This window comes from Gymnogyps californianus, chromosome 2 (genome assembly GCF_018139145.2).
Source record: "Gymnogyps californianus isolate 813 chromosome 2, ASM1813914v2, whole genome shotgun sequence".
NCBI classification, from domain to species: domain Eukaryota; kingdom Metazoa; phylum Chordata; class Aves; order Accipitriformes; family Cathartidae; genus Gymnogyps; species Gymnogyps californianus.
This window is the reverse complement of record NC_059472.1, coordinates 94,221,243-94,248,141: the sequence shown is the minus strand read 5'-3', so window position 1 is coordinate 94,248,141 and position 26,899 is coordinate 94,221,243. Positions and strand designations below refer to the sequence as shown.

The window sequence follows — 26,899 nt, the reverse complement described above, 5'->3', positions numbered from 1 at the left end:
TTCCACTTGAAGAAACAGGGGTTGGGGTTTCATGATGGCTTTAAGAGGACGTGCATGCAGGCTGCCTCTGCACGCATTAGGCAGACCTAAAGAGGCAATGGCATTCACCTGCACTATTTTGTGAATGGAGCTCTCAGCAAGGAAGCTTTTCATCTTGCCCTCCAGTTTTCTTAACTTCCAGTTGCACTGATTCATTGACCCCGTGCAATCCCTGTCCTCGCCTGGTGGGCTTCAGGCATTTGCAGCCCATGGGGATCATGGGGACCCAGCCTGGCAGCTGCTGTCCCTCTGTCACTGAGGTCTGAGGATTGTCACAGGTGGTTTGTAAAAGAGAGGGACCAACTGGTAACCCAGGTGGTTCAGGGCTCCGCAGCACTGCCAGCACAGTGGGATTGCAGAGAGGCAGGGACCTGGGACCAGGAGGAGTGAAGGTCAACAGTAGTTCTCACTCCGACCAGTCCCCCTTTGGCTCTTGGAGATGCTACAGATGGCTGGTGAAGGTCAGGGCTGAGCTGGGGGGGAATAACTTTGCAGTGGAAGAGCCCCGGGGAAAGGCTGTAGGATGGGTTTTGGCTGGTTACTTTGCACCGGGAGAAGCCCATGCCAGCACGTTTACGTTCCTCTCAGGCTGCTGGAGGGGATGGCCTTGAGAAGGGTCCCAGGAGGGCATCAGGCTGTAGGAACACCCCAGACCAAGCCCTGTCCTGGGCAGGGCTCCGCGTAGCCTTGCCCAGCACCATCCCCTCCGCCCAGCCCGGCCACACCTGTGGCCTATCCCCAAAGGATGGGGTGCGGCGGCCCCCAGCCACAGACCGGCCCCACTGCGGCTCCCAAGGGCTACCCCACGCGTGACCCCTTTCCCCACGCCACCCTCTGCAGTCCCACAGCCGGGCTGCTGCCACCGGGACTGAGCACAGGCCGTAGGGCCGGGAGAGACCAGCTCCCCCCCGCCCCCCCACCTCAGCCTGGGGGATGACGTCATGGTGGGGGAGGGGCGGGCAGGGGGAGGGGACCCCCGCACCTCCCTTTCCTCTTCCCCGCTCCGCAGCGCGGGGGCCGGGCCGGCCAGCCCCGACGGGGCGGCCCGGGGCGGGGGGGGTTTCTGCCGTGCTATCCCCACCCCCGGGGGGGCGGCTCCTCCGTCTGCGTGTGGGGGAGACGGGGGGGGGGGGGATGTGCGTGTGCGTGTGTGTGTCCCCCCCCGCCCCCGCATCCCTCCCGTCCCGGGGGACGGTCCCGGCTGCCGCCCCCCCGCCGCTACGCGGGGCAGGAGGAGCGCGCGCGGGGGGGGGAGTTTCTCGGCGATTAATGGGGCGGGGGGACACGGGGAGAGCGGATAAATCCAGCCTGTGATGCCTATAAATGGCGTTTCTCTTCCAAGGTGCACATTTAAAAAAAAAGAAGAAGAAGAAGGGGAAAAAAACCCGGTCCGTGTCATCCCCCCGCGTCAGGGCCGGTGGTGGGCGTGAGGCTGTACTTCCTCCGCCCCCTCCTAATGGAGCGAACCATTCCCAGCTAGTCCTCCTCGCCCTCTCCCTCTGCCTCCCTCTTTCTCTCTTTCTCCTCTTGTCTCCCCCCCTCTTGTCTGCAAAGTCCTCCGCTGCTCGGAACTTGTTGGCAATGCCTATTTTTCAGCTTTCCCCCACGTTCTCCAAAGTAACTATTTAAAGATCTGCAGCCGCAAATGGTTTTACTAAATGTAGGATGGGACTTAAGTTGAACGGCAGATATATTTCTCTGATCCTTGCTGTACAGATAGGTAAGTGGACTGCCAAATTCGGTATCAAGTTGTGTGCACCAAAGCCCGGCTGATGCATGCAGAAGCGGAATGTCGAAATAACCTGCGCTGACGGCCGCGGTTTGGGGCGGCGGAGGGACCCCCGCTCCCTCTGCCTCCTTCCCGGTGGCATCTTCGCGGTTCTTCACGCTGTCAAGGCAGGGGGGGTCCGCAGGAAAGGGAGCCGATTTCTTATTCGTCTTAAATCACTTTTGTTGTTCCTTTTCCTAAATCAGTGCATGCTCATTCGTACCTCGCCTTTTTTTTTCCTCCTCTCTTATTCTTCCTCCTTTTTTCCCCTCCTGTTCTCTCCGTCCCCACGAACGACTGCGTTTGTATCTGCTTTTCGGATATCCCCTGCATTCCTTTCCACCGACAATTTGGGGACTCCAGTGCTAAGAAATCTCTCCCCCTCCCACGAGGGACAGAGAAATAAGAACCGGCACAAAATGGCTTGCGAGAGATCTAGCTGGAAAGTTTTTTTGCAGAAAATCAGGGGACAGGCGAAGGGCTCCCTTTGGGAAGTTGGAGGCTTTCCCATTTGCAGAGCAGCCTAAAACCAAACAAAACCCATCACTAACTTAAAAAAAAAAATCCACCCGAATGTGGGGATTAAACAAATAAAAATTATTTTAAAATCGCAAAGTCCCACCGCCCGATCGTTAATTTTGTACTCGGAGAACCGCTGTCAAAAGACGAGCGGGTCCAAAAAATTTCTATGCATGCTAAGTTACTTAAAATAGAACAGGTTTCCCTCCACGCCGGTATGTGTTTTTGTGTGGTCGTTGCTGGTTTTGTTTAATATCCTGGGGTTTTCGCTGGTTCTTTTTGTTGGTTTGCTCTCAGGTTCATTTTATTCAACATTTCTTTGCTGAAAATTTTTCGAATTACAGACATTAAACAATCTCCAAGTTAATTACCACTTTGGTCCTGTACAGGCAAATTTTAAAGATTATATATTATGTATATTCCTGAGCATGATCCAAAACCGGGCTTCAAGGAAAGAGCGATTAAAGCGCGTCTTTTATTATCCAGATTGTCAGGTGTGAAGAGACCTTTGAAAATATTTGCCTGCAAAGGAATTCTGCTACAATAAAAAAAATGCTCGGCATTGCTATTTAGAGATCCTTTTGCTCGGTCACCCTCCTTTCCAGACAATCTCTGCAGCATTTTGTGGGTACCAAAAGAAAGAAGAGGGACAAAAAAAAGAAAAAAAAAAAGAAAAAAAAGGAAAAAAAAGAAAAAAAAAGAGGGAGGGAGAACAAGAAAGGGAGGGAAGAAGGAGGCAAAACGCCTTGAACATTTCCTCATCGAGAAAAGAAAAAAATAAGAAATATTGCGATGAAATGTTGACCTCTGGAAAATGTGGATATACGATGCAGACCCCTCTATTCGTATTACCATTCCATTTTAAATGAGGCTGAACTCTTCAGAAGGCCATTTTCTGTACTGTCAGAGAATGAAGGGGGAAGGCATTATTTGGATGTTGTTCTTAATTTCAGTCCTTGCATTTTTTGTTTGTTCATTTGGAGGAGGAGGATTTTCTCTCATTTGTGTTTATTTGATTCAACCGAGGGAGGATTTTATTCACGGCGAAATTTCAAAAGGTAGCTAGAGTCGCTGGGAATCGCCGTCCCCGGGCTGGCGTGAGCATGAGCAGTCATTTGGAAAGTTACCCCCAAATATTGCTGCACACCGCGGAGATGGTGGCGGTGCGGTCGCTTTGCGGTGCCCTGGGAGAGGACGGCTTTGAAGCTCGTGGAGGGCTTTTCTCCTCTCTGCTCCTCCTTCGGTATTTCGGGTAACCTTCCCCCCACTTCCCCCTCCCCCGAAATCAGCTTCTGGTTGTCGGTGTGGGGTTTGCAAAGGGCCGTCTGCCTTTGCCCCGTCCCCGGTAACGGCTCGTGTGAAACGGATGTTCGGCTCGTTCCCGAAATGTCTATGCATCGGGACTTAAAAAAAAAAAAAGGGGAAAAAAATATTTATTTATTTATTTATTTGGGCAGAGGGGATTGGAGCTGTCCGAAATCCCTGACATTTCGGGAGGTGACGGGGCGGGGGGGGTGGGGGTGGGGATGGGGAGGGGGGGGAGGACGCGGGGACTGAGTCTCCGCGGAAGGCGCCCAGGGACAAGGAGGGACGGACCAGGCGCAGCTAAAGGGCAGGCGGAGTGAGAGGACGGGGAGCGGGTTTCGGGAGGGGGCACGGTCCGTTATGGATGGCTCCTGCGGTCCTGCTGCATTGCAAATTGCTGCACACTCTTGTCTTTGAAGGGGGCGGGGGGGGGGGGGGGGGGGGGAAGGCCGGGGCCGCGGCAAAGCGCAAGCGACCTAGTTCAAGAGAAATCCCGCTGTCGTTTAACCGGACAGGACCGTGCTTTTCTTTCTTTTTTTTTTATTGGTGAGGTTTAGGGCGGCTCTGGACTGGGGGTACCCTGTGCGGAGGGAGCGGCGCGGGCACACAGGAGCAGGCCGCCCCTCGGAGGGGCGGGATGCTCTGAGCCCCGCTGGTCCCAAATCTGACCCTCTACCACACTCCGTCCCCTGCCCGAGGCAGGGCTCCGCTTCGGCCCCCGTATTTTCAGCGCAGCCCGTCACGTTTTTGGAGAAATTCGTAGCAAATTCCCCTCCCCTTCCCCGCTGTAGCTGCCGGAGTGGGATGGCGCGGATTTTATAGGACATGGTTTTACCCTCGGGATGGTCCTCAGTTCTTCTCTATTTGTTTGCCTGGCTTTTTTTCCAACCGTAGCCGATGTCTGTAGCCTGCTGGGGGTTTGATGTGACGGCTGGTGCTGGTGTGTGTGTAGAGGGGAGTGGCCACCAAGTCATGTTCGCGATGAATCAAACGGCAAGAGGGGGATCTGGGTTGAAACAGCCTCTTTTGGAGTCAGCCATTTAGCTTGTAACCAGTGCCCGGCAGGGAAACACACACACACACGCATCCCGCCACAGGCATGCCCTGGGGATACGGGTCGGGAGGGGACCCCCACCCCAACACACCCCGCCCCCCCCCCCCCGGCTGTGTGGGCGGCCGGGGCCTCCTCCGAAAGGGAGAGGGGCAGCCCCCTCCCGCCCCCGCTGGCCGCAGCGACATCCCAGCTGCGCTGCCCGGGGTCGAGCCCGGGCCTAGGGACACCGCGGCGTCCCCAAACCCCTGTCACTGGCAGGAGAGCGGTTAGGATCAGCACCCACCGCCGCTCCCCCCCCCCTCCGCCCCGACTGCGGCTGCGGCGCGGGGTGCTGCGGCCGTGTGCGCGGTGCGGTGCGGCTGCACAGGCCGTGGCCTGAGTCCCGCGGGCCGCGTCGTGCAGCAGCAGTGTCCCCGCGTCCCGTCCCGTCCCGTCCCGTCCCGTCCCGTCCCCCGGCGGGGCCTGGCTCGGCAGCCGCGGACACCCGGGGGAGGGGGTCGGGGGGCAAAAGCCATCTCCCGCACGCCGTAATTCATTTTCTTTCCCCGTTTGCAGGCGGTTGTTCTTGGGTTTGTTACTATTGTATTTAACCGAGCGCCGTTTCCTAGCGCAATCCCGAAGGATGCCCGAGGCAGCAGGTTTGAGGGAGCGGGATTCATCCCTGCCCCTTCCCGCCCCGCTGCTCCGAGCCCAAGCAGCCGCGGGGCCGGCGCCCTCGCAGCTGCGTGCGTGGCTTTGGGGTCCCTTCTTTTCGTGTCTTTATGGCAGGTCTTTCTCGTGATTTTTTTTATTTTTATTGTTTTCTTTCCCGCTGCGTCTTGCACGGTATTTGCCAAGCGACCTGGGCAATAAGGAGCCGTGTGTGTGCGTGTGTGTGCGCCAGTGTTTGTACGGAGAAACGCGCCTGCTGCTTCGAGGTGGAATTTTCTAACAAAGGAGCAAGTCCAGGGAGAAGCAGGCAGCCCACCTTCACCTATCCTCCCTCCTCCTCGCCCGTCAAAAAAAAAAAAAAAAAAAAAAAAAAGAAGAAAAAAAAAAAAAAGACTGAAATCAACGCCGTGACTCCACGGGCACCGAAAACCCCTGTGCTAAAAAAGCAAAAAGGGACTCATGTCCCCGAGTGCCCGATGGCGACCCTGGCTCGGTCCCACCGCCCTCCTCCTGCCCCAGATCGCCGCTGCCCGGCGGGGCGCGCCTTTAGCAATGGGGGGGGGGGGGGGGAGAGAGGGAGGGGAAGGGGCGAGGTGGGGGCGGCGGAGCGGGGGGCCGGGGCGGGCGGGGAGCCGGCGGAGCTGACCTGTGCCCCTGCCCCCCCCAGCGTACCTGGTGCAGGCGGTGAGAGCGGCGGGGCGGTGCGATGCGGTCTTTAGGGGCTTCTCGGACTGTTTGCTGCGGCTGGGCGATAACATGGCCAACTACCCGCAGGACCTGGACGACAAGAGAAATCTCCAAACGATCTGCGCGTAGGTCTTTCCTCTCTCCTTCGGGGCCGCGGGGGGGAGAACGGGACGAGGGGGTCACCCAGGGCCGGGCAAGGGGGGCGAGGTTGGATGGTGGCGGTGGGAAGGGAAGCAACAGAAGTAACGCGGGGTTTGGTGCTTTTGGGGTTGGATTCTCTGCTCCAGGGTCCCTCCAAGCGCACTGCCATGGGGACAGGCCGGGCTTGGGGAACAGTGAAGTCTGGAGGGAGTTTTTACAATGTCTTTTTTAGTTTTTTCCTCCGTGAATCTGGGTGGGTTTTTTTCTTTTCTCTTTCTTTCTTTTTTTTTTCTTCCTCCCCTCCTTAGCTCCTCGCTTGTGTTCTTTCCCTTCTCCTGCTTTACACTGGGGTGTTGACATTAGCTGCACGGGGGTTGTTATCCCTTTCCTTATTGCTGCCTTTGGGACCCACGCTCACTAGCAGGCTCCGGGGTCCCCCCGGGCGCTGAAGGCAGAGGCAGGCCGGGGGGAGGCAGCTCACCCCGGCCGGGGACAGCCGGCGCTGGGGAGGCGATTCCTCGGAAAACAAAATGTAATTAAAAAGAAAAGAGCCCAGCCACAATATTAATCACCCAGCGGCAGAGGGATGGCCGTCCCAGCGGCCGCTCTCCTCCACCCCCCTGCGCCGCTCGGCCCCCCCCCCCAGCCCCCGGGGAAACTCCTTTTCCCCCCAGTTTAGCCCCGCTCCTGGCACAGAGGGGAGGAGAAGGAAGGGGCAATGATAAAGGGGAAAAATAATGATAATAAAAAGGAAAAAAACAACAACAAAAAATAATGAAGGGAGAAAAAGAGCTCGCCTTGCAAAATCGGCTCCTGCCTCCCTCCTTCCCATTTCCTCTCCGAAGCTGGAGAAACTGGGACAGTTGGAGGAGCCCTAAATTTGGGGTAGTTTTCCCCAGAGCTCAGGGCAGCGGATCTTAGCAGGGGGAGGGAAACCTGGGGCGGCTGCCGGGTCCCGCCAGCTCCGGCCTCGCCCGCCCCGCTTCGGGGTCTCGCGTCCCGGGCAGGGAGGCAGAAACAGGCATTTTCAATACGTCTGGGGGGGGGGGGGGGGGGAGGAAATCCGGCTGCACAGGGTATTCTCCCGTCTCCCCATTGCTGTTTTCCGGCGCAAAATCCGCCCACCGAAAAAAACAAGCAAACAAAAAAAAAAAAAAAGGAGAAAATCATATTTAGAAACGAGATAAGGTCCTTAGACATAAATATGTTTGGAATAGTTTTTTTCTGCTTTTGCTTCGCGAAAATCAGAAAACGAAGGACATGAAATGGGAAGGTGAGAGGGAAAGGAAAGGAAAGGAAAGGAAAGGAAAGGAAAGGAAAGGAAAGGAAAGGAAAGGAAAGGAAAGGAAAGGAAAGGAAAGGAAAGGAAAGGAAAGGAAAGGAAAGGAAAGGAAAGGAAAGGAAAGGAAAGGAAAGGAAAGGAAAGGAAAGGAAAGGAAAGGAAAGGGGAGAAGAGGGGAGAAGAGGGGAGAAGAGGGAGAAGAGGGGAGAAGAGGGAGAGGAGAAGAGAGGAGAGGAGAGGAGAAGAGAAGAGAAGAGAGAGAAGAGAAGAGAAGAGAAGAGAAGAGAAGAGAAGAGAAGAGAAGAGAAGAGAAGAGAAGAGAAGAGAAAAGAAAAGAAAAGAAAAGAAAAGAAAAGAAAAGAAAAGAAAAGAAAAGAAAAGAAAAGAAAAGAAAAGAAAAGAAAAGAAAAGAGAAAAGAAAACTCTGTAACCCCCCTCTCTTCTCTTCCTACCTAGGGATTTCTAAGCCAAGCGCCTCCTAAGGCTGGCACCTCGCTATAAATGCTGGGTTGTGGTTTACCTTGTGTTCTGCATGAGGAATAAATACCCAGGGGCAGCAGCGTCCGAATATGATGTCCTTTGGCCCTGAAGTGCCGGACCAGAGGTGGTCCCGACCTGTAAATAGTACCTCTTTTCCAAGCAAGATCCTTTTCCCGATCACCTCCCACCACCCGATTGCTTTCGCCCTGTGCTGGGATGTGTATTGAAAGAAGATGGGGAAAGATTTAATTTTCCTTTGGGAGATGCAATTACAGCAGAAATACTGCAGGAGAGGCACACTCTCAGACTCTGCCTTCTCAGTATCTCATTATTTATTACAAATGTAGCAAACATTGGGAGTCTACAACCAGCTTAGAGTGCTCATAAATTAGAGGCTGTAGGACTACTTTAAAAAAAAAAAAAATCAAGACCCAAATTTGCAGGCGCCTGCCTTGAGGCAAGGGGGAAATAGGAAGCAGAGGGCAAATTCGGGTTGATTTTCGATAACCCAGACGCGGAGAGGAAAGGCCTCCCGTCCCCCCAGGTGGGGCAGTGGGACGCGTCCTGCCCCGGCGGCAAACCCCGGTCCAGTCCCCGGGAAGAAGGGAATTAAAAGAAAAAGGAAAAACATGTGGGAACAGCTGGATATTATCCTGGGGAAGGAGAAATCCTTCGCTGCCTATAGACCCCTGGCCATGGATGAGGAGTCTCTCCCGCTGCTCCCCGCCCGCGGGCCGGTGCGGGGCGCCCAGGAGGGGAAGATGCTCCTTCCTCCTTCCCCTCCTCCTCCTCATTCTCCTCCTCCTCTTCCTCCCTTCCTGCCCCTGCAGTCAGGGCCCGCTCCCGCCCCGGGGGATCCCTCCCCAGGGTTTCTAACGCCGCACCGGGACCCTCCAGGATACCGCCTCCCGCCTAGGAAAAGCCATGCCTTTCCCGCCCCTATCTGCCCGCTCCCACCGGTGACGAAAAACCCTCGGGACGAGCCCGTGGGCTCCTAGGCTGGCGTCTGCCAGCCGACGGGTGCATGCCGTCTCCCCCCGTCGGGCAAAGGCCCCCTCCGGCAGAGACCCAGCAAAGCAATTTTTGCACCATCCCGCCCAGCCCGGGAAAGCGAGGGGCCAAGGATCCCTTCCAGAAACCGGTGTCTCGGGGGGCGGGGGGGGGGGGACGGGACGGGACGGACAGGGGCCGGGTTTTAGGGCGGGGGACGCGGCGGCTCCTCCCCGCCGGGCGCCAGCCCCCCTTTAAGGCATGCCTCCGCTCAGCTCCGCCGTTTTGGGGTCGGGGGCGGCGGGCCCGAGGGTGCGGCCCCCCCCTCTCCCCCCTCGGGAAGGTGGGTGCGTGCCTGTTTTGATGCCGGCTGCTCTCCCCTCCTGCAGGTACTGGGATGATTTCCACGCCTGCACCCTCACAGCGCTCACCGATTGCCAGGAAGGAGCGACAGACCTCTGGGAGAAATTGAGACGGGAATCCAAAAACCTCGATTTCCAAGGCAGCTTATTTGAACTGTGCGGAGGCGGCAGCGGCGCGGCACCGTCCCTCCTCCCGCCGGCTTTGCCGCTGCTGCTGGCGGCTCTGTGGGCCGCGCTAGTGACCTGGCTGCCTTTCTAGGGGGGGGCGAGCACACTCACACCCACACCCGCTCCATGTGCTGGATCTATAGAGGAAGTGTCCATCCGTTGCTTTGGGGACGTTGTGCTTTTCTGTGGTTGATGATGATGGTGGTGGTGGTGGTGGTGGTGGCTGATGATGGTGAAACACCCATGTAGGACTGTGGAAGCGTTCTCCCTTTATTTTTTGTGTTTTATTTGCCAAATGTTACCAAACAGGCAGCGGCGCGCCGCCCAAATCGGACCTCAGCTTTACTATCGTTTCGAATCAAAAATAGGAAAAAATAAAAATACAAACTCGAGCCCTCGTTGTGCAAAAGCAATCTCAGGAACGGCTCTGGGCCACCTAATGCTAAGGTTGTAATCGGCCGGGGTACCACCCGGCGGGCCACGGGCTCCTCTAAAAATGTGGCAGTGTGCGAGGCGAGAACAAAAACGCAGACAAAAAAAAGGCACTGGCGATGAATCCAAGGTAGATGTCCACGTGTGAAGCATATGGTGAATAATTCACAATCTCTCATCTTTCCTCCACAGTCGCTTGTTTTTTGGTCATTCCACTGCAAAAAAAAAAATTTAAAAAAAAATTAAAAAGAGCATTTTTCCTCAAGGGGAAAAGAGAGAGAGAGAGAGAGGGAAACGAACAGTTAAGGAAGAAAGGAAGGAAGCAAGGAAGGAAGGAAGGAAGGAAAGAGCGAAAGAAAGAAATGTGTCTAAATGCCCGGAGGAGTGAAGGAATGCTGCTAACAGATCTCTGAGAGTTTACCTTTACTTGCTGTTCGAAGGCATCTTTCCGAATTCACTGCCTTTAATTTTTTCCTCCTCTTTGTTTTAGATGTTACACATACCAGTAAAATACCTGAATATCCAACCGTAGAGATCACAAAAAGGGGGCTTAAATGTAAACCTAAAGAAAAAAAAAAACAAAAAACCAACAACAGCAAAATGATTTTGAGAAAAAGAGCCTTGATTTTAAAAGAGAAGAAAAATGTAATTTAAACAAAAGTTTATTATAAAGTCAATTCAGCAAAAAAATAACAAAAAAAGATTTGCTACAAAGTATAGACAGAAGTATAAAATAAAAATTATTGTTTGAAATGAGGGTGTCGTCCTTTTTATAAAATGTGTCTAGAGTATCTTGAAAAGGACAGGGCTTTTAAGGCAAGGAAGGCTGAATCCCGAACCGATCCCTTGATGAACGTGGCAATTTCAGTTCAAACAAGGACAGGGCGGCTGAATTGTTAGTCGGAGCCTGGTTTTTTTTTTTTTTCTTTTTTCCCCCCCTCCTCATTTCTTTCTTAAAAATATTCTATAAATCCTCCCACCCTCCTCCTCCTCCTCCTCCTCCCGAAACCCAGAAACGCGGCACCCCCGTTTCCCAGCTGCCCGGAGCCGCCGAAGGAAACCCCGCGCAGCGGCGGGCGGCGTGGCGGTCCCGCGGGTGCGGGCGCGGAGCGGTGCGGAGCCCCGGCGGAGGGAGGAGAGCAACCACCATTAAGGAGGAGGCTGCGGAGCCGGAGCCGGGGCGCAGAGGAGCCCTTTCATAATTAATAAGGCAGCTCAGCCGAAGGAGCAAGGGGAAGGGGGGACGGGGTATTGATTTCGCAGCAGAAGCTGCTCTAACCTCGGCTATTTATAGGCGCCTGATGCCTTTATAAAGAAATACACATCAAAGAGTAAACACGTCCTTTTTACTTAGAAGGCGAGAGCCCAGCTGGCGACCGGGGGTGGGTGGGTGAGTGGGTGATGGGAGGTAGGGGCCGCGAATTGGTTTGAGGTGATTTATTCCGGTGGGGAGCCGTTGCCTGTGCAATAGCTCTCCTTTGCCAAGGTGTAGGGTGGCAGGGTCTCTCTCTCTCCTTCGCCCCCTCTCCCTGCTCCCCTTCCTTCCCAAGGTTCGCAATGTAATGTGTAAGCAATAGCAAATGTAACAGTTCATAAATCAAACAGTGGGTCGCAAGCCAATCTGCATTTCCCAAACGGATTGAATCCCAGCAACGAATGCGCTCAGGAACTGGAGCCAGGCGCCTTTACCACTGGAAGCAATGTTGATTTTTTAATGATAAAATACATTATGCGTGCGTTCGGGGGGGGGCTTTGCAGAGCTCAGCCTCGCTTCGCCAGACACAGGTCTGCTTGCATTTCGTTTTCCTTTGCCCTCCCTCTAGACTCAATCCCCACCACCACCAAAGAAAAAGGAAAACCCTGGAGAGCAAAGCCTTGTTTAAATGGTTTGGGTTATTTTCCCTCCCCACAGAGGATCTAGACCTAAATTGATTTTTCTCTGCACATCTCTCTATTCATGAGGTCAGGCGCTGCTGTTATGATTTCCTGTAGCACGAAATGCCAGCTGCCGAGGAGAGAGGGGAGAGAGAGACCTTGCTGGGGTGCGAGGGGCTCCGCAGCCTGCTGTCTCCGCCGCCTGGGCCCCAGGGACCTTTCGCCGGCGGCAGGCAGCCCGCTTCGCCCCGGGATGCCCGGGCGCCGGTCCCGCCCGCTGCCGGCATCCCCCGGCTCGGCGCCGGGAGGCAGCCGGGCGTGCTCCCGCCGCGGCCCCCATCTTCCCGGCTGCTGGACGATGCCCGTCCGTCGGAGGACGGTGGGAGGGGAGCCTCCCAGCTTTTCCTCACCCCTCGGAAGAAAGCTGAAACTCCGTAATAAGGGGGCGATTTCCAGCTCGTTAGCGGACTCGAGTTATCTTCGCGTGAGGTCGAATTACTAATGGATAATCTCTGCGTAATTAGCACATCCCCCAATTAGCCCTCCGTTGAGGTGAATGATAAAACGGTGGCAAACCGGAGAAAAACAGCCGAGTGGGTCGGGAGGGGGCCGGCGGCGGCAGCAGCAGGGCGCCCGGCGGTGCCGGTAGCCGTGCCCGAGCCTCTTCCCTCCCCTCCTGCCGCCCCCTGGACACCTCCCGGGGAGTCTCCCGTTTCGGGCTCCTAATTGTCGGGCGCCCATCCCCGGGGCGCAGGCCGGCCACGGGGCATCCCGGGCGAGCCGGGGCGCAAGGAGGCATTTGGTGCTCAAAAACCTGCATTGCACCTCCGGGATTCCCGCACAGGCGGCAGGGACGGCAGCAAACCCCGGTCCCGCCGGCTCAGCTCCCCCCGGGCAACCGGCAAGCGAGGCTTTCCCCGCCGGCAGCTGGGTATTTTTTTCGGGGAACGCGAGCAGCCAACAAACTCCCCTCCTCCCCGCTGTTCATTTTATAAGAGCCCCTCAATGCGCAAGGCATTGGTTGATGCCCTTTCTGCCCCTTTCAGGGGTTATTTCTGAAGCCTGAGTGCAATGGTCGATTTTTGTTTAACCCAGGGATGATTGCTCTGTCTGGCCTTGTTTTGTGGCCAAGGAAACAGGAGCTCTCCCCCAAGTCCCAGAAAGGGACTGAGCGTACTCGGTTTGTCTCCCCTGTAGGGTTTGTATGGGTTGGCAGGAGAGGGCTGCGGGGGGAGGCTGGGGTGTCGCTTGCCGGGCTGGTCCCACTGCCCCAGGCAGTGGCTGCTGTAGCAAAAGCTGGAGAGGTTCAAGCCTCTGAACACCCCTTAACTCCTGGGCAAACTTGAGCTGGTCAACTGGGGAGGGGGAAAACGAAACAGAAAAGCATTAAACGTCGACAGTAACCACAGTAAAATTATCACCTACTTAAACAAAAAATACACACACACATACACACGGGGGGGGCGGGGGAAGCATAAACGCAGACCAACAGGGAAAAAACCCACAGCTGAAACAAAAGACAAGCCGGTGCCTTTCTAGCTGGCTGGATAATCGGAGAGGGTTGCAGCCATTGCGGCTCTGCCTGCCCTAATTCCTGTCCCCAGCTCCGACTGAGCAACCGCAGCCCCGCAGTCCCCGGAGGGCCGCAGAAAGCTGTCTCCTTCCTTCCCCGTCAGTGCGGGGTGAAGCCGTGCTTGGCAATCGGCTGCTCCCTGCCAGCCTCCACCTTTTAGCAGCCTGGCTCAGCCCTGGAGGGAGGGCTGCGCCTTGCTCCCGGCTTGGGCTGCCCTCCGAGACTGCGCCAGCACTGGGCTGAGGTGGTGGCGGTCGATTTTTTTGCTTTAAAGGGAAGGGGGGAGGGAAAAAAAGTCCCTTTCCCATCTGCTCCTGTTCAAAGGCTGTAACAGCTAGAGGGAGCGGGCCTGTGCTGGGAGCAAAAGCTTGAGCCAGGACACACAAAACTGAGGAAAAGCTGTCTGAATGGTAGTGAGGGCAAATGGCTTGGTCCTTATGGAGGGAGCAGGGAGGGATGGTATGGATGGAGCAGGGTAAAAGTAAGGTGCAGTACCCATTTCCCACAGGACTTTCTGGCAGCTACATCTACACCTCAGAAGAAGCAGCAAGATGCTGTTGGTCCCCGGCTGGTTCGCACAGTCTAGGGACAAATGTATCAGTGACTTTCCCAGCCCTCTTCTCTTCTAGAGCCCTGTTTAAATCTGTGCAGTTGCTTTCCTGCCCAGTGAAATCCAGTAGGCTCTGTGATGGGCTGACAACTCAAGGAGACAAGAGGCCAGTCCAGCCTTCCTATTCATCAGGGCTGATTCATTAATAATTAGTGCCATTAGGTGCACTACAGCAGTGCCTGAGGGTCCCAATTAAAGGAAAGTGAGCTTGTTAAATCCAGAGAGCCAGATTCTCCCTCTGTTACTCCCACCTGTGCAGAGGTGGTGCCTCCAGGGTAGGCAGCAGGAATAGCCCTGGCTTTCTAGGTATGCAGTCTCTCTGCCTTCCCCCTCCCTCCTCCTCCTCCTCCAGGTTTTCTCTCTCCTTCACCTTAGCTGCAGATCCTGCAGGCTGCTGCAGAGCAAGGCTGGTGCAGGAGGTGGCTAGCAGGACTTGCAGGAGGAGGTGGCAAATCAGGTTATTTTTCAGAGCCACTTCATTCTTCATCACAGGGCAAAGGAGCGGGTTTGGGGTTTTTTTTTTGCAGGGAGGGGGGAGCGGGCAAAGTGATGGGGACTGCAGAGGAGTCTGTTACAAAATCAGATGCAATTTTAGCTGTCCAAAAGAGTTGCTTTAGGCTACGGGCAGCTGATGATCAATGGTGCTGTCGGCAAATACGGTTCCAGCTGGCTGCTGTCTCTCCTGGGGGACAGTTTCAACCCAAGGCCCATTGCAGTGGTGGTACAGCAAGGGGCTTTCGTTTGCTTTGGGCTAAGAACCTTCCACTGCCCAGTTCCACCACTGAGAAGAAAAGCTGGAGGTGATGTGGGAGAGAGACGCAGCACTGTCATGGGTGAGTTATCGGCTGTTCCTTTCTCCTCAAATCCCCACGGTGGGTCTGTGTTAGGAGATCTTACTCAAAGCCCCATACTGAGCTAAGGGTTTGCTAATGGATGGTCAGGCTGTGCTGGCATAGGCTTTGCCTTTCAGGAGATACTGCAGAAATAATAGGTTTAAATGATTTAAAAGATCAGAAACCCAGCCTGTGGCCTCTGCCCTAGCTTTTTAGTTTTTATTTTTTGTTTTATTTTGTTTGGCTTTTTGTTTATCTCCTAAGCTGATACGAAGGAAAGATGGAAACAGCCTGCTGAAGGTCAAGGTGAGACTGACCATCAGTTTACCTGAGTGCTGGTATTCACCAGCAGAAATCCATGCCCACAGGTGCTGGAAGTCTCCTCAGCAAGAGAAACAGCATTGCTGCAGGGGACAAACAACTAGTCCTGACCTTCTTTACACAGCCCTTCTCTGGGAAAAAGTACCCCCTGAAGTCAATATGCATTCTGCCTAGGTAAGGATTTTGAATGCTTAGTTTTGCCTCTGACAGGGATGCTATCCAAATGTGAACTCCAGGTTCATGCCACCAAAATATGAAGTGCTTGTGTGTGCATCGTACTTTGTGCCTCCAGGTTTCTTGCCTATGATATCAATTTATTAAGGACTGTGAAAAACTTACTAAATCTCTCAAGCATCAAAGATCAAATCTGCAGGGCACCTTTTTTGCTGTGAAGCAGCAGACTCAAGAGTGAATGGGCACTGCATCCTTTAATACTGCTTTAATACCACCAATTTTTATAACACTTTGGAAACTACTGCATATTCAAACTGATGCTCCCTAAGGCAGGGACTAAAAAAACGAAACCCCAGCAACCAAACAGAAAAAAAAAAACCAGAAGAAGGAAGAAAACATAAGAAAAAAATCATCACTGACATTGATAGGAATGTTTTAGTCCGATTTATCCCTCCTTAAACCACCTGTTTTGCTGCAGACACTATCAGGAAGTTTGCTTCAGGACCGGCTAGGTACATGGTCTAATTCTTCACCTCTTCAAGAGTCAAATCATGTGTCTAGTATAGCGTCTCTCCTTGCCAGAACTTCTAATAGTAGTATTTTAAATACGAGAAGTTTTGCAGTAGATTAGTAGTTTGGTATTTATGCTCCTTTTAATGCATTTTATTTTGACTGGGTGGTGAAAGAGGTCTTATTCATTCCTGTGCTGCTTTGGGGCACTTTCAATTTTCCAGTCCTCTGGCACAAGCTGCCTTTGCAAAGGAATGATTCCTGTAAAGCCACTGCCCCATTTCATTTCCCATATTCCAAGAAATCCCTAAATTATGTTGTCAGATGAAAAATCCAGAACATATTTTCTTAGCATGGAGCATTGGTCACATTAGTTTCGCTACGCCTCATTTAAGGATCCAATATGTCAGCAAATTGTCCTAAGCTTTGCTTTTTATTGAGGCTTAATAGGCGCCCTTGTCCCTTTTACTAGACCTGTGATGCAAGACTTGGTTTTGTTCTGTTGCCAAGACATTTCATTTGATCTCCCTCACCCTTACTTCTACTGTCTATTAAATGGGAGTAGCACTTTGAGATCTTTGGTGGGTGAAAAATGCTACATGAGGAGGTAGGCATTATTAATTAGAGTGATCTTATTTTATCTTCTAGCTTTCATCAGAAGAAAAACGTCTGGATTGAAATGACAACAACAAATAATAGGTAAAGGATGCTTCCCTTTGGCTTCATAGATCTGCTGTGTAACAGAAAACATTCAGCCCTGGGTGCACAAGAGTTGTGGTTCACGTCTCCCTCTGAAGAAGCCTCATTTTAAAGAATGCTGTAGCATACCGACGTAATGTAGATGCTGCGCTGCAGGTGTTTCAGGCTGCGAATTTCAGCCTGTGCCCTTGGCTAGGCTGTCGAGGACAAGTTGTGATACTGTCCTTCTTGCAGAGGTCCCAGTCCAACTTCAGCCATGTCACTCACTGCTGGTGAGCTCCCTGTTTTGCTGTGCATCAAAGGTTCATTTCATTCCCTTCCCTCCCTTTTCTTCAGGTGTCAGTGACTTGCGCTCTCTCCACCTAAATCAGAGATCTGGCACATCAATACTTAGAAGGCTTAGGAGAAGAAGAAAATGTCAATATTTCACTGGACACACAAAGTTGCACAACTCCCCAGTCTCCATTTTAATGTCAGCTGTGGTTAGTTTGGGGTTTTTTCCCCCATAAACTGAGTGATTTCAGCTTCTCTTTGAATCCCACCTGTGCAAATAGCTTGGTTTTCTCCATTGCTAGTGTTAACAAGGAACTGTGAGGAGTTTGTTCAGGCTCACTAGTCAGGCAGTCCTGAGGTGGCTGACTTCTAGGAAAAGCCACAGCAGGAATAAGTGAGAGCCAGCCTACGCACCAGGCACAGCTTTTGCTGGTCTTTAGCTTATGCTCCGACTCATGCTCATGTTAAATGAAGTGCCATTAGCAACTGTAATATAGACAAATGGAAAGAAAAACGAGCCAGGCGCTTAGTCATGGAGCTGCGCTTAGAAAAGATGGCCCATTGTAAGGCAGCTTCACCGACTACAGCGGAGCTGTGCCAGCTCACAGCAATTTAGGACTTGCTCCGCTCGTGTTAGTCCGCCGTCTGAAGTTTCCGATCTCGTCCTTTGTGTGAACTAGATCATGCAAATGGGGGTACCGGAGTCACAGGGAAGTCGAGCAGAGTTCCGCATGAGTACCAGCGTGAGAAGGAGCAGCAATTAGCTCTAAATTCACTCTGCTGGCCTGTCGTTTCTGAGCTCTCCCCCTGCTACTCTGTAACTGGAAGCCCTGCGCTCTAGAAGAAGGGGAGAAGAACATTTTGCTCATGCTCGTATTAATCAAGTCATCTTGTGAGCTGCTGAATCTGTGAAACTGTATCTCCCGTGGTGTTCAGTGGTAATGACTGTTTCCTATGTGGACTCTCTGGTGTCTAGTCATACAGTTGTGTTTCTGCAGTGGATGCACTCCCAGGGTTTTTCTCCTCTGCCTGCCTACTTCCACAGCATCTGTAGGCAGCTCAAAGCTTTGAGACTTCCATCCCCTGTCAAGTTTGATCAAACTCAGCTCATAGGCTCAAAAAATTATTTAGGAGGGACTGACTGGCACTTGCACAGACAGTGTGATCTCATAAGCTTCCTTTCCTTGGGAAACTAGGCTACCAACCTAGCAACGGGGGAAAAAAAATGCCAACCTGCTAGCGAAAAGGACCTAAACACTGGGAGGAAAGAGGGAAGGTGGGAGAGGAAAGTGAAGCTGTTTTGAAGGGAAAAAAATCACTGCCTTGTGGCTGCAGAGCTCAAACACACTTGAAGGGCCAACTTTGGAGAGGCATGCTGGAGAAAATATTCTCCAGGAGATGGCAAGATCTCTTGAGAAAATTAGTAGGGGAGAGAAATCACCTGAATTCATCTCACCACCAGGCATCCTAAATGAATATTTATATGGTAAGGATTGTCTCTGCATACCTGTTTCTCTCTCCTGACTAGAGGAAGACACAGACACAACTAGCGTGCAACCCATGTGCCTGCAGTATCGGAAGTAAGGTGGGTCCTATCCCAAAGGGAATGATCCTCTTACCACTCTCTCCTTCAGACCAAAGTTTTCCATGGTGCTGCTGCAGGGTTTGTTACTCCATGTACCATGTTTGTATTTTAGAAAAGCTGCTGTGTGTCTTAATAGCTGCAGATTTATGCATGCTTTTACTGGGGCGTTTATAAGCACTTACCCTGTGTGCACTAAAACCTTTCCTGTCCTTGTATCTTACGGAATAAAATCCTTTAAGTGAGCTTCAATGATTCTTGTACTACTTCTTTACAAATTAGAGAGCTGTCATACTGTTTTTATTTGATATCACACAATGTTTGAGGCTGTCAAAAATATTATAGTGCATACTCATATAAATTGATATTTAATTTCAGTAATTATAATGTCACTAATTGTATTTTTGCACCTGATGCCATTACTGACATTCAGCTCTTGAGCTCTGCTTTGTTCTTTCTAGATTTAGGTGTTCCTTACTCTTTAATCTTCCCCACCTACGGTAGATTGTACACACAATGAAACTCGGAAATAAAAGCTCAGACCTTCCTATCAATTGCTGTGTGCCAAATGCACAGGATAGTTTGAAACTCTGGGTGTACCCAGAGTGCAGGATTTGCTCAAAACCCCACTCCCTATTACTATGTCATTTTTATGAGGCTTAGAGGGGGTTGTGTTATCCAAATGTTGCACGCTGCTTAAGTGCTTGTACTTGCCTATTGCTAAAGGCCTTCCATTTGCAATTTTTAGAGGGCTTTTTTGCTTGTAGCCTTTCACTTAACATACCCTGGGGCTGCTGTGGCAGCCCCTTGGCCTGATATCCCAATGCTCTTCTCCTCATGGGCTTGCACCGGTCCATTTGTTACGTTGTATTTCCTGAGAAAGGGCTTGCTTCCTACCCCTCAGCCATCCTGCTGTCCTCTTCTCCTCTACCTTCGCATTGCATTGCTGTCGAGTCGTAATTTGTAGTCTGCACTGAGGTTCCCACGCCCTGTCCACTTGGTGCCTTCTTGACTGATGACTGCATATTAGAACAAATGTGACAGGTAAAGAGTAAATAATAGTCATTTTAATATATGATAAGTATTACCTAATTACAGATGTATACAAGGCTTAGCAGCCAATTAGCGTGCAACATTTGTACCTAATTAAGCATAATCCAGTCAGTCCCAGTGTTGTCATCAGACAAAGATCACTGAAAGGCAACTTGAGCAGGCTTTAATGAAGGGTATAATTTTACTGGGGGAAAATTATAGGGGAGGGTTGCTGATATGACTGTGATCCCCTGCTGCACTGGAGCAGACACTCAGGAGAGGACGTTCACTTGAGGACTCCCGACTGCATCTCTTCTTGGCTGGCCACTGGGTACAATTTTCCTTTTAACCTTGAACTTGATGTATGCCATCAGCTACAAAACCGGTGAATAAAGCACGTGCTTTGTGCCTGTCAACCTGCCTCAACTTTCTTTGTGTTAAAGCACAAAGTAAAAAGTCATCTGGGCCATGGAATTCCTGCTCTGTCCCAGCGGAGTTTGAGGTCAGTGATCCCTCTTCTCAAAGATACCTAAGACCCATTGGCCTCTGGGTTATAGTCCACACAGAAACTTGTTTTGGTTCAATTTCATTAATAGAAAACCTTTTGCGGACAGTACATCTCTATTATTATTGCCATATGTCAACATTATTGCCATCTATTATTTCACTTTAGGAGTGGCTTTTATTATTTTAGCTTGAAAACTGTTCCCAACTGTCTTAAATTAAACCGACATAAATTTAATTTAACCTGAAGGGAATGATTACCTCCCAGACAATTGCTGTGCCTCTCTCTGCTGCTAGCAGTACATGGTGCAGCAAGGTTTCGTGTGCTATGACAGAGCCATGGCTGCTCCAGGCTGGAGTGACCACGTGGCAATGAGCACTGACTTCACTTAGTCGTGCTGTTTTAGCTGATCTGCAAAAACAAGCCCTCTGACTGAGTCACCAAATTCACCACTTGGTACAAGTGCACATACTCTATAGACCAGATCATAACAGTGGGGCCTGAGCTGGATGCCCAGTGAGTGATGAAGTACCATGACAGTGGACAAGTATTATGCAAACTGCTGCTTGTACCGTTTTGCGTAAACCCTTATGTTCCAGCTTCTTTGGAGCAAAGATCAAGAGGTCTGCAGAGATGTTATCTTGGGAGAAAAAAACTAAGACAACAAGAGAAGATAATTTGCACTGAAGTGTCTGGAGAGCTCAACCTTAACAACAAGGTGAGTAACCCAGAAGAGGACCTACAGCCCTTAAAACAAACACATCTGAACAAAAAGAAATTCGACCTGCTTACATCAAGACACTCACTGCCCGAACGTCCCAAGCAGTGTCTCCACAACAGGCATCCAGGCAGCCATCAGAAACATGGCTTATGTCTAGTGACTTAAAAATCACCAGTGAGGGTGATTCCATACCTCCTCAGCCTCTGTTGGTGCTGCACTTTCTTCACTGTCAAAGACATCTTTCTCCTAAGCCCAACCTGAATTGTCCAGCTTTAGAGGTGACTATGAACAGGTTGGCCAAACATCTATCAGAAGTGACATAGACCAGACATGGGCATCAACATCTCTTGTGGGCCTCTCCAACTCTCTTTCATGGCTTTCTAGAATTCCAGCGTGATAAATGAACAGCTACAGGAAATACTTGTTCTTTTAAAATATTTGCTCTTCGCAGAACGTGTTCTTTTGATTAAATAAACAATATTATTTGGTCATCAATCATTACCAGCACTGAATTTATGAAAATGTTTGCTGACCCACATAAAACCAGGATGGGTCAGCTTTTCTGAAGTCTTACTGGGGCAAAGACTTCCAAACAAATACATGAGGTTGCTCTTGCACTGGGAAGTCAGCATATGTTACTTTGGGATCAGAGAGATGGAAGAAGTCCCAAGACATGAAACTGTGCTGGACATTTGCACACAGCCTGCTAAATATGCAAAACAACCAGCACTGAAACAGTTAGCAGTACTGTCATTTAAACTTGCCATTATTATGCTTCAGAGTTAACCCAACCCAACCTTAGATACAACTACGCAAGGAGAAGGTGTTACAAGGAAGCCAGTGACTGATCTTGCTGACATTTGGAATAAAACCTGTCTAAACTTACTGTTCCTTGGGGCAGCTTATGCTAGTTGGGGACAACGTGTCAAAACCATTTTCCACTCTTCAGGCTGGCATCCCCAGGCTGATGTCCAGGCAGGAAAAGCAGGGACCTGGCATGCTCAGAGATGTGCAACGTGGGTGCTTCCTCCAGAGACATGCCAGCCGCTGGCTGCTGCTGGCTTATGGCAGAAGATAGAGTAGCAGAGACGATACCCAACCTGCTGGGCAGTCTGACCTGTGCCAGGACTGACTGTGAAACATTTCTCCACTGGTAAGTGTTGAGAGCTTCCCTGTGTTTATGCAATATTAGCAAATACTCCAATCTCTCATGTGCCAAAGGGGACACCAAAAAAAGCTGTTATGGTATCACTTTAGGTACCAGCCATACAAGCACAGCCTCCCTCAGGCACCGGCTCTCTTCTTGCCAGGTAGCATCCATTCTCTACAAGGTCAGACAAACATCTCTAGTCCAAGAGGACAGGTGGTTGGTCTCTCTCAGCTCCTGGCTTGGGCAGAAGGAAAGTCCTCTCAGTCGGGTCCACCATGTCCTCAACTGCCCACCCTTCTCTCCCATGGCTTTTTTGCAGCACACCTTTCCCCAGCAGCTTTATAAACTATATTCCCCTCACCAACCATAACTGTGGTCAGCTGAGCTCTCCAAATGTCAAACCCTATACTAGGGATAGTGTCTCCTGGCAGCACGTCCTGAAGAGCTGATGGACTCCCAGCAAAGGGAGCAGATTATAAGGCAGTGGAGCTTTAGTATTTTTACACTGTGACAGGCAAACTTTTGTATCTTGGGTTACTTACAGAAGCTGCTTCAGAAGATGAAGGTGTAGGAGGAAACACAGTCAGGAGGAAAAGGCTTACCTTGAATATTTCCATTCAGTGTACAGGAAAGCTACTTGGTGACGTGCAGAGGTTTACCACAATTTTCTGTGTAAACAGCGCTTGGCTTTAGCATGTGGACTCAGCACCTTGCTCAGAGGAGCTGGGGTCAAAATTGACCTGCACACGCTCCGCATTTGGCACTGAGAAAATAAAGTCCTTTGGGCTGTGGAGCCCTGAGATGGAGCTTTAAGTATGTATTTAAAGGTCATACAGCAGCTTTGGCAACACATTTTAGTTCTTTTCCTCTGACATGTTCCTAAAACGGGCTTAGTCTCTGGATGCACCTGTTAAAGAGTACAGTGAGAACAAAATCTTTTATGATCATAGAAGTAGAGTTCCAAGTCACATTATAACTTTGGAGAAATATAGCTCTGGAAGATAAATTTAGAGCAAAAGGGTACACTGACTGCAGCTGAGTATTGCGTTTGGTAGTGGAGATGACCATGTGGAAGCTGTCTGAGGAATACACAAAATACATATTCCATGTATTATTTTCCAGGTCAGTGAAACTCCAAATACAAAATGCAACCATCAGGAAGTTTCCTTGGGTTTGTGGCACTGATGGAAATTCTGAGTCTCTCTGGGCTTGATTTCAAAAGTACCAGACCCTCTCATTTCCTGGTGTTATCAACTGGAGCTGTGGTTGCTGATCTCTAACTTAAGCAAAGGTTGAGTTAGAGACTTCAAGACACTAATGAAATACTTTGTTCTTAGCCTGCTGTGCAGATATGGGTCAACTGTAGCTTTTAGTCCCATGTCTTAACTGCCTTAGGGTTGGATTGATGGGAAGGTTATTTTTGAAAGAAAAAAAAAAGATCACGTAGAAAAGAACACTGTGAAAATAATCTTAGGCCATTTTGGGTGTGTTTTTTGCTGTATCCCGTCACCTTTACCTGTCCTCCTTGAAATGCAGGCTTGGTTGTATGCACTTGTATTCTCCGAAGCTAGTTTTTGTTCACAGACTTAGCCAGACTCCCTTAGGTAATGTTTTTTCAGTTGCATTGCCAGGCAAACTCCGACAGGGCTCTTCAGCAGGCAGAGGGGCTTGTTCTGAATCTCCCCTGAAATCAGCTGACGGGGCAATGCTAGATAATGCAGGTCCTCAAGCAAGTTTCAGACGCAGGGCTGTAAATTATTCCTCAAGAAGATTATCCTCCTGTTCTCCCTGCACTTGCTACCCCATACCCCAAAACTGTTCTGCCAGCCTGCCTCTGAAGCCCCCCCTTCTGTGCCCTCTCTTGGATGCTCAGGTCCCCAGGACAGGCTGAGCCCAGGTGACAGATGCAGTGGGGCAGGAGAGACCCTCACGCAGTTACCTTCGGCCAGCTGCCCCCCAATAGTGGCCCTCATGCTGGATCCCACCCCACAGCACACGAGAGAGAGACTCGCCACCCACGTCCGGCTGACGCAGGTCTGGGTGGGACAAGCCCGCCTGTCCCTCACAAGCACAGAGCCCAGCCTGGCATTGCCTCCTGGAAGCACCTGCTTTTCTCTGAGCATCGACCAGGAATGCTCTAGAATTGTCTCTGTAGATACCCGCGATGGCCTAAAAGGAACAAAGTGGCCAGAGATGGCCTGAAAGCGTGAGTAGTTCCCACAGGCACTTTAATCACGGCAAGGGTAGGGTATTTTTCCACTCCTGCATATAAATTAGAGACCAGAGACCTAATTCCCTCACACCTTTCCTTAACAGGCTGGTAATTATTTTTTTAAAGTGTTTTGAGTTAGGCCAAGAGCATGAAAAATATTGAGGAATGCCAGATTCTGAGCTTTTTGGTTTTTTTTCTCCAAGGGTATCTTGCTGAAGGACGCCTGAGGAATGCCTGCTGCCCTTGGCTGCATGAAGGGGGCAGGCACAAGTCAAAAGAGGTGAACTGCTTTGGCAGTCAAGTATGAGGTTATGCAATGATAGATCCTCCCGGAAGGCTTGTCAAGTACCTCTACTGAGCAGGGACAATTACAGAATAAGGGCAGCATCACTCAATAAAATTTGCAAAAGTGGAAGACAAGAAGAGAGCATTTGCAACCCGCTAAATGTTCCTTCGTAGCTTTGTTGCCTAACAACAACTTGGTCGAGCAGCAATACTGTCACCAGTCACAGCCTCTTGTGGACAAGTCTCATCTAGCTCTGGGCTTTCATTTGCAGCTGGAACATTTTGTCAAACGTCTTTTAATTTGCTTGACTGCTCAACAGGCAAACACACCAGCCTTTATTCTTAGCCATCCTTTAGCAAAGCAGATATAGCTCAACTAATATTAATAGTTGAAGCTAACTGCTGCTTACCTATTGCAAACCATGGTACAGACTTCAACATGTACAGTATTAATTGAAATCATCCATAGGAGCTTCAGCAGCGCTTGCCTGAAACACTCTCCTACCGTCGGCAAGGGCAGCCGGAGCCCTCTGGGAGAGGTTTAAGTGAGTGTGGCTGATTCACCTACGTCATGCCTCTGCATCGAGTTGTTTCCAATCATCTATTCCTGATTAACACCCTGTGTGGATGCTGTTATTGCAAAATCAGAGTGCATTGTTCCTGCTTAACTCAACCCTTGAGCTGCTCTTAAGAAACAGCAATGGCACTTCATATTTGCACCTTACCTTAATCAGTGATAACTTTCAAGTGCAGGCAAGTCCTGGGATACGTGATTCATTATCTTAGAGGAGTGAGAGCAACGCAATGAATATGCTGAGCGTCCTAAGGGAGGATCTTCTATCCAGCCAGCTCATGGAGGGGATCTGAAATGAATTTTACCTTGGAGGTTTTGGGAAAGAGAAACAGGGTTGTTTTTTCGCTTGATCAGTAAAAACAAAGGAAAGAAACCAAAGGAAACCAAACCAGTGTTTTGATGGGATACGCTGTTTGCATTGTCCTTGCAGAACAAGTTGGGGAGAATACCTTTTCACCCTCGTATAGATTGTGTCCTACAGATGTTGCTCACTGCAGAGTGCTGCCTGATTTGGTGGCATCCATGTCTATGGCAGCAGCACTCATGGAGAGCAGCCATCCATCAAAGCTGCAAACGAAGGAGGAAGATTGCCAAGTTACACAGGCTCTCATCAGTCAGACTGAAGATGGGCAGTTAGATATTCACTCACCTATGAGAAATAAATTGTTCTGGACCAAATCTCTCCTATGTCCAGTGAGGGACAAGCACACAGAGGAAACTGGCACTTCTGGGAAAAGAAAAGAAGCCCAATGCAATAATGCTCCTTACCAAGTGTGTGTGTGTGTGTGCATTGGCTCCCTGAGAAGGGCTACAAGCATCAGGCTTCCCTGGCCCTTTCCACTCTAAATAAGCTACACTGCTAATATCCTTATTGCCATGGGAAGGCATTATCTGGTGTTTGACCCTCATTTTCTTCTCCACAGTGATAGGACAGAGAAGCCAGTGCTATTCCTGTGAGGACTGCAGAGTGTTGCAAAGGAGAGATCCTTTGTGCAGATGGACAAAAGCCATAGGTTGTGTGGGCTGGGGAAAGTCTGCTGCTCTTCAGTGCACCAGAGCAGGGTGAACAATACAAAATCACTGGCATTTTGGAGGGGTTATTCCCTCTGTGCTTTGTTTTGTTTGCAAAAGGCGCTGGGGGACCTTATGGCAGCCGAGATGAATTGTTTGCCTCTCTTGCTTTTTTGAGCCATGAGAGTGTCCATTTTTATGGCTGGACTGGTTTCTGAGAGCTGGCTCACATCTGGACTATTTTCTGATCCATGTGGGGACTCTCCATGGCAAGCTCCATGCTCCTATACAGCTAATGTCCTTATGTCCTTCTGCTATTGTGGCTGGGGGCTTCTCCCCACTAGCCTAAAGAGATCTTGTGCTGCAGCAGATTTCTTTTCTGAATACCTCTGTACTGCTGATGTAGCCTGAAAACTTGAATGGAGAGCTCTAGCCCTTGTGCTCAGAGTGAGACTCAGTGCCCTAACTCATTCATCAATCCACTAAAAATCAGCCAGCCAGTCTGCAAGGTGAGTCTGGAAGGCCCTGTGATGGAAAGGTCCTTGATCTGTGCTCAATCTGCAAATCCCAAACACTGGTGTGTGAAAGGACTCTGGTCCCAAGAGCTCAGGAGCAAACCGTAGGCTCAGTAAGATGGGTCAAGCCACAATAAATGAGTTGATCATTGACCTTGTGTCTTTTTCCTGTTTGTGAATTACCCAAGAATGCACTTGCTGTTTGCAAAGGGTAGGTCAACCTGTTCTAACTAAAATTTGTGTTTCTTGGCTTTGCTGTTTTTAATGCCTAGCAGGAAAAAACAGGGCAGCGGGAATAATAAAGTGGCATGACCACAAACACCATATAAAGCTCTAGTGAGGAATCATGGCAAAAGACACAGCAAAGGTCAAACTCCACTGTGCTTTTTTAATCTAAAATGGGATTTTTTTGTGTGTTTTTAACTGACCTTTGTTTTTGTAATGATCTGTCTCAGAAAAAACCTGAGTGCACAGTGGGCCCAAAAGCTCTCTCACTGTTCACTCTTGCATGCCAGAAAGTCAACAGAAGTGGCCACTGCAAAACAGGGCATAGTGGGCTGTGGGCT

General features: G+C 50.6%; 1 protein-coding gene across 1 annotated transcript; it reads left to right on the top strand.

Moving 5' to 3' along the window:
• The first annotated feature begins 1,704 nt into the window (after nucleotides 1-1,704).
• On the top strand, nucleotides 1,705-9,627 carry NRN1 (neuritin 1). Its single transcript, XM_050892634.1, has 3 exons — nucleotides 1,705-1,759; nucleotides 6,004-6,148; nucleotides 9,306-9,627. The coding sequence occupies exons 1-3, from the start codon at nucleotides 1,705-1,707 to the stop codon at nucleotides 9,535-9,537; spliced, it is 432 nt and encodes a 143-aa protein (XP_050748591.1). The 3' UTR covers nucleotides 9,538-9,627.
• The last annotated feature ends 17,272 nt before the right edge of the window (nucleotides 9,628-26,899 follow it).

Bases quoted from the DNA above. Each gene is read 5' to 3' on its own strand.
- NRN1 (XM_050892634.1), top strand. From the start codon at position 1,705: ATGGGACTTAAGTTGAACGGCAGATATATTTCTCTGATCCTTGCTGTA. The intron at 1,760-6,003 runs GTAAGTGGACTG...TGCCCCCCCCAG, and splicing joins GATCCTTGCTGTACAGATAG to CGTACCTGGTGCAGGCGGTG. The intron at 6,149-9,305 runs GTAGGTCTTTCC...CCCCTCCTGCAG, and splicing joins AATCTCCAAACGATCTGCGC to GTACTGGGATGATTTCCACG.